At 40.9% G+C, this 17,175-nt stretch overlaps 2 protein-coding genes across 4 annotated transcripts in view; one reads left to right on the top strand and one right to left on the bottom strand.

The window, feature by feature from the left end:
- Positions 1–17,175, top strand: part of LOC125457482 (leucine-rich repeat-containing protein 34) — a 39,075-nt gene that overhangs the window by 20,211 nt on the left and 1,689 nt on the right. For 2 of the 3 annotated variants that reach the window (XM_059651171.1, XM_059651170.1), the window contains exons 6-10: positions 3,657–3,785; positions 6,584–6,679; positions 9,953–10,107; positions 11,129–11,284; positions 13,366–13,492. In XM_059651171.1, coding sequence (XP_059507154.1) covers positions 3,657–3,785; positions 6,584–6,679; positions 9,953–10,107; positions 11,129–11,284; positions 13,366–13,492 — 663 coding nt within the window. The remainder of the gene's footprint in view (positions 1–3,656; positions 3,786–6,583; positions 6,680–9,952; positions 10,108–11,128; positions 11,285–13,365; positions 13,493–17,175) is intronic. The other variant, XM_048541710.2, reaches the window with a different exon arrangement.
- The window catches only part of lrrc31 (leucine rich repeat containing 31), an 88,418-nt gene continuing 78,866 nt past the window's right edge, over positions 7,624–17,175 (bottom strand). Inside the window, exon 12 of the mRNA XM_048541705.2 lies at positions 7,624–7,952. The gene's annotated coding sequence lies outside the window, so the exon portion shown is untranslated. The remainder of the gene's footprint in view (positions 7,953–17,175) is intronic.

The raw sequence follows: 17,175 nt of genomic DNA, 5'->3' as shown, positions 1-17,175 counted from the left end.
TATAATGCGGTGACCAGAACTGTACACAATACTCCAAGTGCGACCGCACCAGAGTTTTGTACAGCTTCACCATAACCTCTTGGTTCCGGAACTCGATCCCTCTATTAATAAAAGCTAAAACACTGTACGCCTTCTTAACAGCCCTGTCAACCTTGGTGGCAACTTTCAAGGATCTGTGTACATGTACACCGAGATCTCTCCTATCATCTTCACTACTAAGAATCTTACCATTAGCCCTGTACTTTGCCTTCTGGTTACTCCTATCAAAGTGCATCACTTCAAACTTGTCTGCATTAAACTTTATTTGCCACCTCTCAGCCCAGCTCTGCAGCTTATCTATGTCTGTCTGCAACCTACAGCATCATTCGTCACCATCCACAACTCCACCGACCTTAGTGGTGTCTGCAAATTTACTAACCCATCCTTCTACGCCCTCATCCAGGTCATTTACAAAAATGACAGACAGCAGTGGACCCAACACCGACCCTTGCGGTACACCACTAGTAACTGGTCTCCAGGATGAACATTTCCCATCAATTACCACCCTCTGTCTTCTTTCAGCAAGCCAATTTCCAATCCAAACTGCTATATCTCCCACTATTCCATTCCTCCGCATTTTGTACAATAGCCTATTGTGGGGAACCTTATCGAACGCCTTGCTGAAATCCATATACACCACATCAACCGGTTTACTCTCATCTACCTGTTTGGTCACCTTCTCAAAGAACTCAATAAGGTTTGTGAGGCACGACCTTCCCTTCACAAAACCGTGCTGACTATCCCTAATCAATTTATTCTTTTCTAGATGATTATAAATCCTATCCCTTATAACCTTTTCCAACACTTTACCAACAACTGAGGTAAGGCTCACTGGTCTGTAATTACCAGGGTTGTCTCCACTCCCCTTCTTGAACAGGGGAACCACATTTGCTATCTTCCAATCATCTGGCCCTATTCCTGTAGACAATGACGAGTTAAAGATTAATGCCAAAGGCTTGGCAATCTCCTCCCTGGCTTCCCAGAGGATCCAAGCATAAATCCCATCCGGCCCAGGGGACTTATCTATCTTCACCCTCTGAAGGATTTCTAATACCTCTTCCTTGTGAACCTCAATCCCACCTAGTCTAGTAGCCTGTATCTCAGTATTCTCCTCAACAACATTGTCGTTTTCTAGAGTGAATACTGTTGAAAAATATTCATTTCGTGCTTCCCCTATCTCACCTGACTCCACACACAACTTACCAATACTATCCTTGACTGGACCTAATCTTACTTTTGTCATTCTTTTATTCCTTAAATACCTATAGAAAGCCTTAGGGCTTACCCTAATCCTATCCGCCAACAACTTCTCATGTCTCCTCCTGGATCTTCTGAGCTCTGTCTTTAGGTCTTTCCTGGCTACCTCGTAGCCCTCAAGTGCCCTAACTGAACCTTCACATCTCATCCTAACATAAGCCTTCTTCTTCCTCTTGACCAGAGATTCCACCTCCTTCGTAAATCACGGCTCCCGCACTCTACAGCTTCCTCCCTGCCTGACAGGTACATACTTATCTCGGACACACAGGAGCTTTTCCTTGAATAAGCTCCACATTTCTAATGAGCCCATCCCCTGCAATTTCCTTCCCCATCCTATGCCCCCTAAATCTTGCCTAATCTCATCGTAATTGCCTTTCCCCCCAGCTACAACTCTTGCCCAGTGGTATACACCTATCCCTTTCCATCACTAAAGTAAACATAACAGAATTGTGATCGCTATCACCAAAGTGCTCACCTACTTCCAAATCTAACACCTGTCCAGGCTCATTACCAAGTACCACATCTAATGTGGCTTCGCCCCTTGTTGGCCTATCTACGTACTGTGTCAGGAAGCCCTCCTGCACTCACTGGCCAAAAACTGACCCATCTATAGTACTCAAACTATAGTGTTCCCAGTTAATATTTGGAAAGTTGAAGTCCCCCATGACAACTACCCTATCTCTCTCACTCCTATCAAGAATCATCTTTGCTATCCTTTCCTCTACATCTCTGGAACTATTCGGAGGCCTATAGAAAACTCCCAACAGGGTGACCTCTGCTTTCCTGTTTCTAACCTCAGCCCATACTACCTCAGTTGACGAGTCCCCAAGCATCCTTTCTGCAACTGTTATACCGTCCTTGACCAACAATGCCACACCTCCCCCTCTTTTACCGTCTTCTCTGTTCTTACTGAAACATCTAAATCCCGGAACCTGCAACAACCATTCCTGTCCCTGCTCTATCCATGTCTCCGAAATGGCCACAACATCGCAGTCCCAGGTACTAACCCATGCTGCAAGTTCACCCACCTTATTCCGGACGCTCCTGGCATTGAAGTAGACACACTTCAAACCAACTTCTTGTTTGCCGGTGCCATCTTGCTTCCTTGAACCTTTATTTTGGACCACCCTACTCTCTACCTTTTCTATAGTCGAACTACAATTTTGGTTCCCATCCCCCTGCTGAATTAGTTTAAACCCACCCGAATAGCCTTAGCAAATTTCCCCCCAAGGATATCGGTACCCCTCTGGTTCAGGTGAAGACCATCCTGCTTGTAGAGGTCCCACCTACCCCAGAAAGAGCCCCAATTATCCAAGAATCCAAAACCCTCCCTCCTGCACCATCCCTCTAGCCACGTGTTCAACTCCTCTCTCTCCCTATTCCTCGCCTCACTAGGACATGGCACAGGCAACAAACCAGAGAAAACAACTCTGCTCGTCCTAGCTCTCAGCTTCCATCCTAGCTCCCTGAATTTCTGCCTTAAATCCCCATCTCTCTTCCTACCTATGTCGTTGGTGCCGATGTGGACCACGACTTGGGGCTGCACCCTCTCCCCCTTAAGGATTCCAAAAACATGGTCAGAGACATCATGCACCCTGGCACCTGGGAGGCAACACACCAACCGTGAGTCTCTCTTGTCCCCACAGAACCTCCTATCTGTCCCCCTAACTATGGAGTCCCCAATGACTAATGCTCTGCTCCTCTTCCCCCTTCCCTTCTGAGCAGCAGGGACAGACTCTGTGCCAGAGACCTGTGCCCCACTGCTTTCCCCTGGTAAGTCGCCCCCCCCCCCCCAACAGTATACCAAACGGTATACTTATTGTTGAGGGGAATGGCCACAGGGGATCCCTGCACTGCCTGCCGGTTCCGTTTCCGTCCCCTGACCGTAACCCATCTGCCTTTTTCCTGTACTTGAGGAGTGACTACTTCCCTGTAACTCCTCTCAATAACCCCCTCTGCCTCCTGAATGATCCGATTTGTGACAGGATGACTGGTTACACTTGACGTGGATGTGATTGACACTTGCAGTGGGCTCACTGGCGTGAAGAGTCAGTGTTTAAGGGATGTTGCCTCTTTCCTTTTGCTTTGCACTGAGGTGTTACCTGTGGAATGATTCAAATAGGAGTGCAAGCATTTTCCTTGCTAGGGAGAGGTTCAAATGTATCCTGGACTTTGGGGTTGGGAGGTGTTTCAATCAAGCAGCAATAAGAATAAAGGTAAAGGTGCTACATTGGGATTTATCTCTGACTTGCGACTCGAAGTTGCATTATGGGAGATAACAAGCCAAGAAATGAAACCTATCAACAAGCTTTATTCACACTTACAAGGAAACAATATTAAAAATAAACCTTTTCATGCAGTTCAACAGATCTCTGAAGAATCTGAGGATGAATGGGAATAAAATTGGCAACAAAGGTGGAATGCACTTTGCTACAATGCTTCAGTTGAACCGTACTTTGGAATCTCTAGACCTTGGTGACTGTGACTTGGTGAGTTGTTCAGTAAGATTCAGTTATATAGACTAATCACAAATGGCCAACCAGCAGCAGCAGGGGATTTACGTGATCAAGGAGTCATGGATGCCGTTGCCAGTGAACGCTTGCAAAAAGGTGTAGCTTGAGACTCAGGACTATCTGATAAATATACGTGTTAACAATGTATAAGAGTATGTTTATATGAGTTAGTGTACATTTATGTAGTATGTCTATATATTGGGTGTGGAGCTATATGCCAGTGTGTGTTTTTTGTGTGCTCACATTTGTGTGAGTCAATTGGCTGGATATCAGATTAGCAATGCAGAGTGACACCAACAGTTCAGGTTCATGCCCTGCACTAACCGTGGTTACCACGAAAGTCACCTTTCTCAATCTTGACTTTGGCCTGAATATAGGCAACCATCAAGTTAAACACACCACCAGTCCTCTTTCTAATGAGAGCAGCCCTATGGTCCTGTAGGACTATGGTGACATTACCTTTGTGTCAGTGAGTATATTTGTGTATTCCCGAGTAGTTTTGTACATTTTGGTGTGTATCTGTGTATGAATCAGTGCATACCAGTATGTGTGTTATTGTGTGTTTATTTTATTAGTTTGACCACGGAATGTGGGCTCAGCATAGGTGACCATTGTTATTTCCCATCTCTACTTGCTTTAGCAATTGTGGTGCTCAGTTGGCTTCTTGAAGCACTGTTACCCCAGGGATATAGAGACACCTACAATGCTGTTAGGGAGGCAGTTTCAGGATTTTGACCCAGCAACAGTGAAGTCTCATATATTTCCAAGTCAGGATGGTGAATAACTTGTGGGAATCTTGCAGGTTGTGGTGTTCTTAAGTACCTACTTCTAGATTGTAGCGGTGGTCAGTTTGGAAGGTATTGCCTTCAAAAAGAATGGGTATCCTATGAACACAGTCCACTGATTCCTCAGCAATAAACCCAAACAAACAGACAAAACGGGCTCAGAAACCATAACCACTCTCCCCTACATCAAAGACATTTCCAAAATGACTGCCAGACTACTCGGACCTCTTGGCATCAGGGTAGCCCACAAACCCACCAACACACTAAGACAGCAGCTAATGAACTTAAAAGACCCTATACAGACAACAAATAAAACAAACGTCATCTACAAAATACCTTGCAAGAACTGTGACAAACACTACATTGGACAAACTGGCAGAACGCTAGCCACCAGAATACATGAACATCAACTAGCCACAAAACGACATGACCCACTATCACTCGTATCCTTACACACAGATGAGGAAGGACACCACTTTGATCGGGACAACACATCCATCCTAGGACAAGCCAAACAGAGACATGCACGAGAATTCCTAGAGGCATGGCATTCCAACCGGAACTCCATCAACAAACACATTGATTTGGAGCCAATCTACCATCCCCTGAGAAAAAGAACAGGAAATGACATCACCAATGCAGTAAATGACATCACCAACCCAAGGAAACCTAACCAGATTAATAGAAAGCGGGACATAACACCAGCGCTTTGTTGGAGGCTCACTGATGATGTTACCTAGAATGGTGACAAAACGTCTGAAAACTAACCTTCCAGCTCAGCAAGCAAACTCACATCCAGAACCTCAACCTGAGCTACAAATCTTCTCAAAACTCGCTGGTATCGCCTTCTCTTTCAAATTCAACCTTTTTTCATGTCCCATTCTCTTTCCTGTTTAATTTGCTTCATGTGCAACCAAATACTTTTTAACTTAACCGAATTGCTGTTTACTTTGCTTTCCTTTTCTTCTTATCCTAAATGCTATGTTATTACCTCACTTACATCTGCTTTCTTAGCCTGCTTTAAATCTCAACTTCAACTTTGCCTACCAAATCCTAATAATCTTGCCTTGTTTTTTTTGCCGAATCATCCAAAGACAAATCTTTCAGCCCCTGAAAAGTCAAAGCCACTGCCAAAGCCTGTTTGAACAATACCCAAGGAACCAAAAATCACAAAACAGTCAGATTGTTTTTCATGAAATTAGTTCAAGCAATTAAGTCCAGCAATTACCTGGAGCCATGTGGTTTCTAGGAAATGTTTTATTTTTTAAAAAATCCAATGTGTCTTTTCATTGAAGTTTAAAAAAAATTATCCCCACAATCCTTTAGGCTCAAGTCCGCAAACATGTTGAAATATGAGACATAACTTCTGTGATTCTCACTACGTCTGTTTGTTGCTTGACTAGTATGTGGAATGGCTGTCCCAAATGTGGTGCAAGATCCTCAAGGTTATGAAGGAAGACCTTGTAGTATTCATAAGAGTTGTGTGTGTTATTTCCAATGCCTCAATTGATGCTGGGTTTCATCCCTTTACTGAAGCTTCAGATCAGCATGATACAACCCTAAGTCACTTGCTAGGCCATTTCAATGGTCAGTTAGGAATCTACTACATTGCTGTCTGGAGTCACAAGTTGATGAGTTTTCACTATAATTGATTTTAAGCTGACGATTAGAATAGCTTCAATTTCAAATTTATCAATTGAATTTAAATTCTGCGAGGTACCATGGTGAAATTTGATCTCCAGAGCATTAGCCTGACCTTTGCTATTACTAATCCAGTAACATTACCACTTCACTACTACCTGCCATGAACTGTCAAGATTTTAGATAATATTGAAACATTTTAACAAATTGTTGCCAAAGAAGTATCTACCTTCCAAGCTAGTTTAAGTTCTTTTGTTTTCATTCCTGTTCGGAATTATGTTTTCCGCAGCATAACTTAGTTCATTTTTGAGTGGAATTTTATGATTTTTTTTCATTTTGTGTTTTCAGGAAATTCAAAGCCTAATTGCCTTAGCAACAGTTCTACACCACAACAAATCTCTCAGAGCCATTGATGTACGTGGTCCAATCATTCACACCATTCAGGTACTGGTGAAAAGTCTCTTTGCAAATTTTCCTGTTGGCTTGTTATTCCTTCATGGAATGTAATCTTATTGCAAATCGTAGATTAATTATTGTCATATTTTAAAATCTAAATTACCAATCCATCTCATCTAGTCCACACATACAGTTTGCTTTGTTTGGATTTGAGAACTTGCAGTTGTAAAATTTGTATCCTTTTTTATTTCCAGTATTTTTGATCAAGTATCCTTGACTACAGATACCCTCAGATATCAGGGACCCTCTGCACTGGTGCCAAGGACTGCACTGACAGAGTTGCACTTTAATGTGAAAAAACACTTTCTTGAAGTTTCTTCTCGACCTTCGTTTTTCCAGATGCTTCTACTGGTTTCCAAGAGGCACTGGGTGGTTGTTTCGCATATGAAAGATCTCTGACATTATCTAAAATTTAAAAACAAACTGTTTTTAAAAACAAAGATTGTTGAAAGATTGCTGCGCTTTTTGAAGCAAATTCATTGTGAATACTTGTTACACATTGTTATTAATTGAAGCAGTAATGGAAGCATGGTTGTAGGGGAATTGGTACGAGTAGATAGATCTTCAGTTGGAAACAAGTAGTTGATTGATCTGTGGACTAATGTCCAGACATCGATGTTAGAAGTCTCCTCCCTGCCTGCCCAAAACAATGTGATCTTACTGGGGTATTCCCTGAAAATCAAACCCCATTATTCTTGGAATTGTGACCAAGACTGAAGTTTTTGAAGCAAATACACAAAATCCCCCAACTGCCTGATTTTCAGACGATAGAAAGCATGGACCAGGTTTCTGTACTTAACAAGAAATCTCTATTTATTGCAGGTCATTAGACTGTAGCTACAGATAAGCAATTAATTCAATTAAGTAAGCTCTACAAATTAAAACCTAAATCACTTATAAACTGCCTCTTACAGAAACCCAGATAGGAATAAACATAACATTGGTTAAAAAAAATCACATGGTCAGAGGAAAACTGAAAAAACGTCTTTGTTCACAAGATCTGTGGGTTGGCTTTTGCTGACCTAGATTTCTCTTCAAGCTTCCTTTTCCCACATACTTCCAAATACAAGAGACACAGGGTGGCTGTTTCATTTATTAAAGGTCTCTAACTTCTTCAATTCAAAGTCTCAATTTGCAGCTTGAATCAAAGGAAAGATAAGCTGGTTTCATTCAGGTTCAAAGTAGCTCACGGCAGTGAACAGAGAGGGCTATCTGACAGCTGCACACCTACTGATTTTTCTTCAGTCTGACTATCTTCTCTCTGTAACAAACAGATAAAAAGGAATCTACAGGTCAGAAGCTAGATGGAATACTCCCCACTTACCTGGATGGGTGTAGCTCCAAAAACAGTTAAGAAGTTTGATACCATCCAGGACAAAGTAGCTTTTGTTGACTGGCACCGCATTCATCACATACAATTCCTAGTCTCAGTAATCTGGCAAACTCTTCTTTGTGCCTTAATGCAACTGTGTTTAAATTTTCTCAGCTTCAAATAATCCCTTCAGGATTTTAACCAAACATTTCTGATCTGGAATGTTCAACTAAACTCCTTACATTGAGGTAACCTGTTTCTTAACAGTTCTAAATCTTCAGGAAAGACTGTTTCATACACCCAACTTTAGCCAAGACTTTACAAACCTGAACTCAAAATGGTGTTCTTCAAGCAATGGTTGTTTCCTATAAACCAAAATGAAGAATTCTGGAACCTTCTAACTGAAACTTACTGCAGAACTGTTTACTCTGCTTATAAAACTCACCCAATGAAAATAAAACTCCCGGACGTCTCTTACATACTGTACTTCTAAAATAAGTCATCATGGCAATGAAAGTACTTGTTTATTAATCATTAAACCCTTCAAAGACACAGGCAAAACTGTAAAGACTACATCATTTAATTTGCTGTACTTTTGATTATCAACTCAATATCTTTTTAAAAGAAGACTGTTTTAAAATCAGAGATTTTGGAAGGAATTGCTGCATTTTTAAAATGGATGTTACTGAAACTGTTTATATTGCTGCTTTGTTCAAGCAGTAGGGGAAGATGTTTGTAAATGGTACAGCACTGTGCAGTATGAGTTATAGAAATATTTGTAAATTAATCATTAAACCCCTTAATTGACACAAGCCAAACTCACATTCTATTTTTGAACAGACCTCGTGAATGTTAATTCTGATCTTTCTCTCTGCACCTTCTTTGTGGCTGTAACATTATATTCTGCACTCTGTTCTGCTACCCTGATGTACTTTGTACAGTATGATCTGCCTGTATACCACATAAAGCACACTTTTCACTGTATCTCAATACATATGACAATAATAAATCAATCAATAAAATAAATGATATTAAAATATATAAAAATGACACACCTTACATCACAATGGATCACCACTTGGGTAAACAGATGTTTCCTGTTTCCTCTATTCAAGACCTTCATGATTTTGTAAATCTCAATTAAGTCACCCCTTAGCTTCTTCTGTTGTAACAGAACTAACCCTTGCCTCCTGTTAATCTGGAATCGATAGCTATCCTCCACTTTATCAACAGCCTGGCCAATTTCTCAATCATGCCTCCCATCACATTTATATCCAAATCATTAATTATACCAGTAATAGCAAGGGACCTAACACTGAGTCCTGGGGAACACCACTGGAAACTACTTTCTGTTAGCAAAAACGTCCATTGACCATTACCAGAACTGCTGATGCTGGAGTCAGAGATAACACCGTGTGTTGCTGGAGGAACACAGCAGGCCAGGCAGCTTCAGAGGAGCAGGAAAGTTGACATTTCAGGTCAGGACCCTTTTGTTTCCTATGCTGAGCTAACTTTCAATATGGCTGACCACATTTCCTGTATCTCATGGGCCCTTACATTTCTGACCAAGCTGTCATGTGGGTCCTTGTTAAATTCCTTACTAATATCCAGGCAGACAACATTCATTGCACTGGCAATAAGACAGCAGAATTATTAAATTCAATGAGGGGGGGTTTTAGAGACGTTGGATTTGGTGTTATTTAAGCATATCAATGAAAATATCTGTGAATTGAGGTGGAACCATTCAGATAGTTGGTAGCATATAGAATGTGGCATTCGGTTCAAGATTAAATGGTACGTGTGCATATTTCACAGGTTGGCGCAACTTCGAGGGCCAAAGGGCCTGTATTGCGCTGTAATGTTCTATGCATCCTTGTTACTTAATAATGGTTAATATTCCTAAATAATACTTATACTCACCAGGATTTCTTCCTTTTGTGTTTGTTTAGGAAGAGGAAACTGTCCACATGGCCCATATGCTTCAAGTTAACCACACTCTTCAGGAGTTGCATTTAGTAAAAATGGGAATGACCAACTTTGGAATACAGCAACTTTGTGATAAACTGGTTCATAACAAGAGTCTCCGACTCCTTGACCTCCATTGGTAAAAGATGCATTTTGTCTTTCAATTAACAGGTAGTTGATGAGCTGAATGACTTCCTTCTTTACAGAAGGATTCAATAATTTGATATTGTTTACTGCTGAGGGAGGGCAATTAAGCAAATTATTGCAATTGCATAACAAAGGCATCTGCGACTGGTAAAAGGGCGAGGACAAAGTTAATTACAATTTCTCTCTGGTTGGTCACTTCATCACCTGTCACTGTCACCCACTTTCAACATCCTACGGGTTAACATTGACCAAAAACTAAACTGAACTAACCATAGAAATACTGCGGCTACAAGAGAAGGTCAGAGTTTAAAGTTCCTGTGGCAGGTAACTCACATCGTCACTCTCTAAAGCTTGTCTACCATTTACAAGTCGGGGGTGTGGTGGAGTATTCTCCATGTGTTGGGATAGGTGCAGGTCCAAAAATTCAGTCATGCATCTGTCTTCAATTTCCCTGTAAATTTGCTGTTATCTCTCTTGCCCACCAGTTGGTGGCCTACAGAATGCACCCAGTAGTTTAATGGTACCTATTGCTCCTTAGCATAAAACAAATAGATTTGGTTCTTGTTCTCACTCTATATCTTCATCATCAGCAACATTCTCACCATCAACATTGTCTGTTTCTAATCTGTAGAATCCCCTGCCTCTGTCCTGTCTCAGCTTATCTGCTGTTGAAACCATCATCCATGTTTTTGTTACCTCAAGATGTTCCTGTTCGGTTGCCCTTCTGACCAGAATCCTACCCTGCACCCTCTGTGAATTTAAGCTCGTCCAAAAGTCTGCTGCCCACATCTTGACACATCATGTTCCCAGACACTGCTACCACTGGTTAGAATTGGTTCCTAGTCATGGACCACCTTCAATTTATCTCTACTTCACTCATTTAGGATTTTCCTTTAAACTTATTCCTGTAGTGTTTTGAGGGGTTATGTAGACATTGGGCCGTATGTGAACGAAAATCATGTGGATTCGTTTCAATATGTACCGTATACAAATCATTTAATGTGGTGTGTCAGTAACCAGATATCCTCTGATGGAGCAAAGTCTTTGGCTGAACTGCTGAAACACAACACTCCCTTGAAGATTCTGGATTTGGCTGCAAACAGAATTGAGGACGATGGACTGGTTTGCATTAGTGATGCTCTTCGATACCTGAATGACCAGCTTGTAGCGTGAGTCTCAATTCTAATCTAATGCGAACAACAGGTTAATCCAGCATTAAGGAACTTCCCTTGGGGAAATGGGGCTAAGGAACAAACACAAATTGACACACACCTTCAGTATAAATAGGATAGAAGATCAATACAGGACAATGGTGCATGTTTTTACATATGAGAACATAGGGAAAGAATACCATCAAAAATTACTGACACGTCAATGAAAGAGAAAGATAGATTAAAGCAGAGACCGAAGAAAGTTAAATTGCCAGATAATGATTTGGGAGATACGGCTACAAGAGCAGGTCACAGGCTGGAAATGCTGCAGCTCATTATACGGTTCTTGACTCCTCAATATTTATCTATCATATACAAGTCAGGAGTCTGAAGGAATACACCCAAATGGATGAGTGCAGCTCTAACAGTACTGAACAAACTTGACATCATCCAAAATATAGCAGCCTGATTGATTGGTACCACATTTATAAACATTCACTTTCTCTACCACTGATGCTCAGTAGCAGCAATATATAGTATCTCCAAAATGCACTGCAGAAATTCACCAAGACTCCTGAGACTGCATCTTCTAAACCCATGACCACTACCATGGAGGCAGACAAGTGCAGCTGATACATGGGAACACCACCGCCTTCAACTTCCCATCTAAGCCACTCACCATCCAGATTTGGAAATGTATCACTGTACCTTCAGTGTCGCAACAGATTTATTTGAAAACACAAGCTTCTGGGGCCTCAGTCCTTCAGGTGTTAATGAGAGAAGTAGTATCAGACACAGAATTTATAAGTAATAGATCAAAGGTTCACACCATGGATGAGGATGTACTAAACAAACCTAAGATGCTGTTAACCCTTTAATCAGTTAGAAGGTTTTAATTGATTGATATGTATATGTAAATCACCAAATTTCTTTCAAGTCATGGTCCTGAGAGAACTACAGGCTTTATCAGTGCAAAGAAGAGGGGACATTTTAAATCAGACAATGCATGTTAGGTGAGATAATAAAGTGTGAAGCTGGATGAACACAGCAGGCCAAGCAGCATCTCAGGAGCATAAAAGCTGACGTTTCGGGCCTAGACCCTTCATCAGAGACCCCTCATCTGATGAAGGGTCTAGGCCCGAAACGTCAGCTTTTGTGCTCCTGAGATGCTGCTTGGCCTGCTGTGTTCATCCATCTTCACACTTTGTTATCTTGGATTCTTCAGCATCTGCAGTTCCCATTATCACACGCATGTTAGATGAGACCTTGCTTACAAAGTGTTTGTGTTTTAGTTTGGATTCAGACTGGTTTTATTTCTAAAGTAGGAATTTATAAAATGCCACATTGACTGACTGCCTATAAATTATGTGTGTGTGTGTACGTGTGTGTGTGTGTGTGGTGTGTGTGTGTGTGGGGTGGTGGAGGGGGGTGGTGAGAGAGAGTGACAAGGTTTGTGTGTGTGAGGGAGACAGAATGCGTGTGTGTGATAAAACCTTTAGTTCTCTCAGGACCATGACTTGAAAGGAATTTGGGATATACACATACATATTAATCAGTTAAAATCTTCTAACTGATTAGAGATTTAACAACATCTTAGGTTTCTTTAGTACATCCTCATCCATGGTGTGAACCTGTAATCTTTTACTTATAAATTCTGTGTCTGATACTACCTCTATCACTAACACCCGAAGAAGGAATGAGGCTCCGAAATCTTGTGTTTTCAAATAAACCTGTTGGACTATAACCTGGTGTCATGTGATTTCTGACTGAGTTCCTCACAGATGGTTGCACAATGTTCAGCACCTTTCACAACTCCTCAGTTACTAAAGCAGTCTATAGCCAAATGCAGCAAGTATTGCAATAATATTCAGGTTTGGGCTGTTAAATGGCAAATAATATCCTACACAAATGCCAGTTAATATACATGATCAAGAAAAAGTTAATGTAATCACTGCCTCATAACAAAAGAGTACTGTATTTCTATTACCAAAGCTCCATCAATATCATAGTTCTTAACTCATAAAATTATGAAATAATCATGCTCAAAGTTTTGAAATCCATTTATAGAATTAATTATAACATATGTTTTGTTCCACCAGACTATCTGTGGCCAGGAATAACATTTCTGGCATTGGACTGATGGCACTTGCAAATGCCTTGAAATCTAACAATACATTAACCAATGTCTATGTCTGGGGCAATAGCTTCGATGAATCAGCCTCCATAGTAAGATAAAATATATTCTATCTTTTTTGGAATAGAATTAATTGTTTAGTTTCTGTAAAACTATCATTACCAAAGTACATATAGGAGAAAACCAGTCAAGCCCTCAAGTCTGTTCTATTAATCCATTAGTTCATTGTGAACTGCATCTTATTCCTGTGACCCATCTGGGTTCCATAATGCGTCGCCGACAAAAGTGTCATTGACCCGAACTTCAAAAGATTTTTGGGTCCAGCGTTTCAGATTTGCACTGCCCTTTGTACAAACAAATGTTTCCCAATTTAACCCTTGATTTACCTAGTTTGAATTTTTGGGTTTGATTTGAACTGTTAACTTTTGCATAGTTAAATGTGGGCCCAATCCGTGGTTGGGGCTATGATCCAGCTTGTCCAGACTTCATCTGGAACTAGAGATTTTATAAAAGAAAATTACCAGTAGCTTTGTCTTAATAAGAGCATGTTTTATTCTTACATGAGACGTGGACATGACCAGCAAGGCAGGCATTTGTTGCCCATCCCCATTGCCATTGTACAGAAAGACTTGCTCAGCCACTTAGAGGGCAGTTAAGAGTCAATCACATTGCATTGGATCTGGATTCATACGTAGACCAGACTTATTGAGGATGGCAGATTTCCTTAATAAAAACCAAAAGAATTGCGGATGCTGTAAATCTGGAACAAAAACAAAGTTGCTGGAAAAGCTCAGTTGGTCTGGCAGCATCTGTGAAGAAAACATCAGAGTTAACGTTTCGAGCCTGGTGAACTGGAGAGTTCTGAGTAGCTCTGACTGAAATGTTAACTCTGATGTTTTCTTCACAGATGCTGCCAGACTTGCTGAGCTTTTCCAGCAACTTCTGTGTTGGCAGGTGTTCTTAGGATATTAGTGAATTAGATGCGTTATTTTTACAACAATGGACAATGTTTTCAAGGTTGCTGTTAGGCTTGTTTTCATTTCTAATTTAATAATTATTAATCAAATCCAAATTTCACTAACTGCAGTGATGGGATTCAAACTTATTTCTCTGGAACGTTAGTCAGTGCCTCAGGATTATTAGTCTAGCAACATCACCATTACTTCCCAACCTCCCCCGTGTTTGGCTGATTGGCTGAATTTAATCTCCTTTTTGCATTTATCTTCGCTTTTCAGTTCTTCCCGAATTTCTGCCAATATCAGGATTGGTATGAGTGGAAAAGGTTGCAGTTTCAGTGACATTTTCATCCTGTAGATAGAAAATCAGAAAGTATTTTCTTTGGTGGGTTATGAATGTCGCCAGTATTTGTTGCCCATCCCCAACTGAACTGATTGGCTCTCTGAGACATTTCAGGGGGGTACTTAAGTTTCAACGACACTGCTCTGGATCTGGAGTCCCATGTCAGCCAGACCATTCAAGGATGACAGATTTCCTTCCCTTAATGCGACTACTGAACCAGATGGGTTTTTACAGTTGTTGGTAATCTCACCAGTATAGAGACCCATCTTACAGTTCGACCTTTAGCTCTGTGTACAGTTCTGGTCTCCTTATCTAAAAAGGAATAAAATTGTCAAGGAGGGAGTTGAACAGTGGCTTACCAGAATAATCGCTAGGATTGTGGAATAATTTCATGAGGAGAGGTTGAGGAAACTGGGTTTGTATTTGTAGAGTTAAAAAGAAAGACAAGCGATTGGGTTGAAACTTAATAAAATTCTTACAGGTTGGATGTTGGATGTTTCTCCAGCCTGAACCAGGTAGCATAATTTCTGGATGAGGTGCAGGCAATTCAAGACCGAATTGGCAGAGAAATTCCTTCACTCAGAAAGTGGTGAATCTTGGAATTGTCTGTCCTGGAGGACTGTGAAGGCTCAATCATTGAGCAGGTTCATGATGAAAATTGATAGGTTTCTGGAGACTCGTGGCATCAAGTAATATGATGATAATGCAGGAAAGTGCAATTGAGGTAGATGATTAGCTATGATCTAGAATGGTGGGGCAGGTTCATTGTGCTGAATAGCCTACTTCTGCTGCTATGTCCAGTTCTGAATACCATACTTTAGGAAGGACATAAAGTATTAGAATGTGTGAAGGAGAAGCTTGTGAATTGTTCCAAGGTTGAGGAATTTCAATTATGAAGATAAATTGGAGAAGTTAGGACTGTTTTCTTGGAAGAGGCCAAGAGGAAATTTGATTGAAGCATTCAAAATCATGAGAGTTTCAAACAGAGTAAAATGGGAAGAAAATGTTCCCACTCAAAGAAGGATTGGGGATAAGAAGACACTGTTTTAAGGAAATGGTAAAATAAGGAAAAGTAATTAGAAGAAATGCTGTTTCAAGTACAAGTGATTAGGATCTGGAATGCAATGTGTAATAGGGTGGTAGAGATGAGTTCAATTGAGGCTTTCAGCAGGGATTTAGATGGTTATCCGAACAGGATCCATCTTGGAATCCCTACAGTGTGGAAACAGGCCCTTTGGCCCAACAAGTCCACACTGACCCTTGGAGCATCCCACCCAGACCCATCCCCCTATAACCCACCTAATCTACACATCCCTGAACACTACAAGCAATTTAGCATGGCCAATCCACCTAACCTGCACATCTTTGGACTGTGGGCGGAAACCGGAGCACCTGGAGGAAACCCACGTAGACATGAGTTGAATATGCAAACTCCACACAGACAGTCACCCAAGGGTGGAATTGAACCTGGGTCCCTTGTGCTGTGAGGCAGCAGTACTAACTACTGAGCCACCGTGCCACCACAACTAAAGACGATGGCCCATTTGGGGATATGCAGGATTATGAGGAGAATGCAGGAATATGGCGTGGTATTTGGAGATCTGCTGATTTGAAGAGCCAGCCCAGACACATTGGACCAAATGGCCTCATGAGTCTGTGATTATTTCTGGGAAACAAGTTGTAATGTTTACAGCTAATGGAGGCTGAAAAAAGGTAGAGAAAGAAACACTGTTTCCCTTTATGCAATGACTTCACATGAACCAAACTCTCAACTCCGCATTCAGGTGCAGTGATCTCTCAATGCACGTTTTTACTTCAATGGTTAGGCAGTGTATGAGGGTCAGACACTAGACAATAACATTGAAATTCTGAGGCAGGAACTGATTAGTCAGTTTGTGTCAGAGGACATGAAAATAGCCAGAATTCAACATCCTTATAATGGAAATTAATCAATTTATATGTAAAATGTCATGACACAAACTTAGAAAATGTACTGAAGCTCAAGTGCTCTGATCCAAGGTCATCACAAAAGGTAAAGTTTTCATGAAATTACTCAAAGTTTCTGCAGTTTAACTGTCTGATAGAGTCAAGTCAACAGACATCACTGACCATGGGTTTCTGTACTTAACAAGAAAATACAATTCATTATAAATAAATTCTAATAAGTCTGTCTCTGGGTGACTTAAAACAAGAAACAATGTATGAACTATCAACTCTTCTGGCTTAAGATCTGTCCCTTTTCTAAATTACTATTCACAGATGCAGTCAGACACAAACAAGTAAACTAACTAATATGGATGTTATTGGTGGAAGGAAAAATACCGGGCAAACACAGTTCAATTGCACTAGGCCACAGGATTCATTCACGTGACCCTTTTGTTTCATCTGATCACTTTTCTAGATTCATTCATTTCTTTCTTAAAGATGCATGTAGTTAACACATTATTTGTTCATACTTTCATCACTGGTTAGAGGC

Source organism: Stegostoma tigrinum, chromosome 14, assembly GCF_030684315.1.
Source record: "Stegostoma tigrinum isolate sSteTig4 chromosome 14, sSteTig4.hap1, whole genome shotgun sequence".
In the NCBI taxonomy this organism is placed as follows: domain Eukaryota; kingdom Metazoa; phylum Chordata; class Chondrichthyes; order Orectolobiformes; family Stegostomatidae; genus Stegostoma; species Stegostoma tigrinum.
This window is presented reverse-complemented; position numbering and strand designations above follow the sequence as displayed.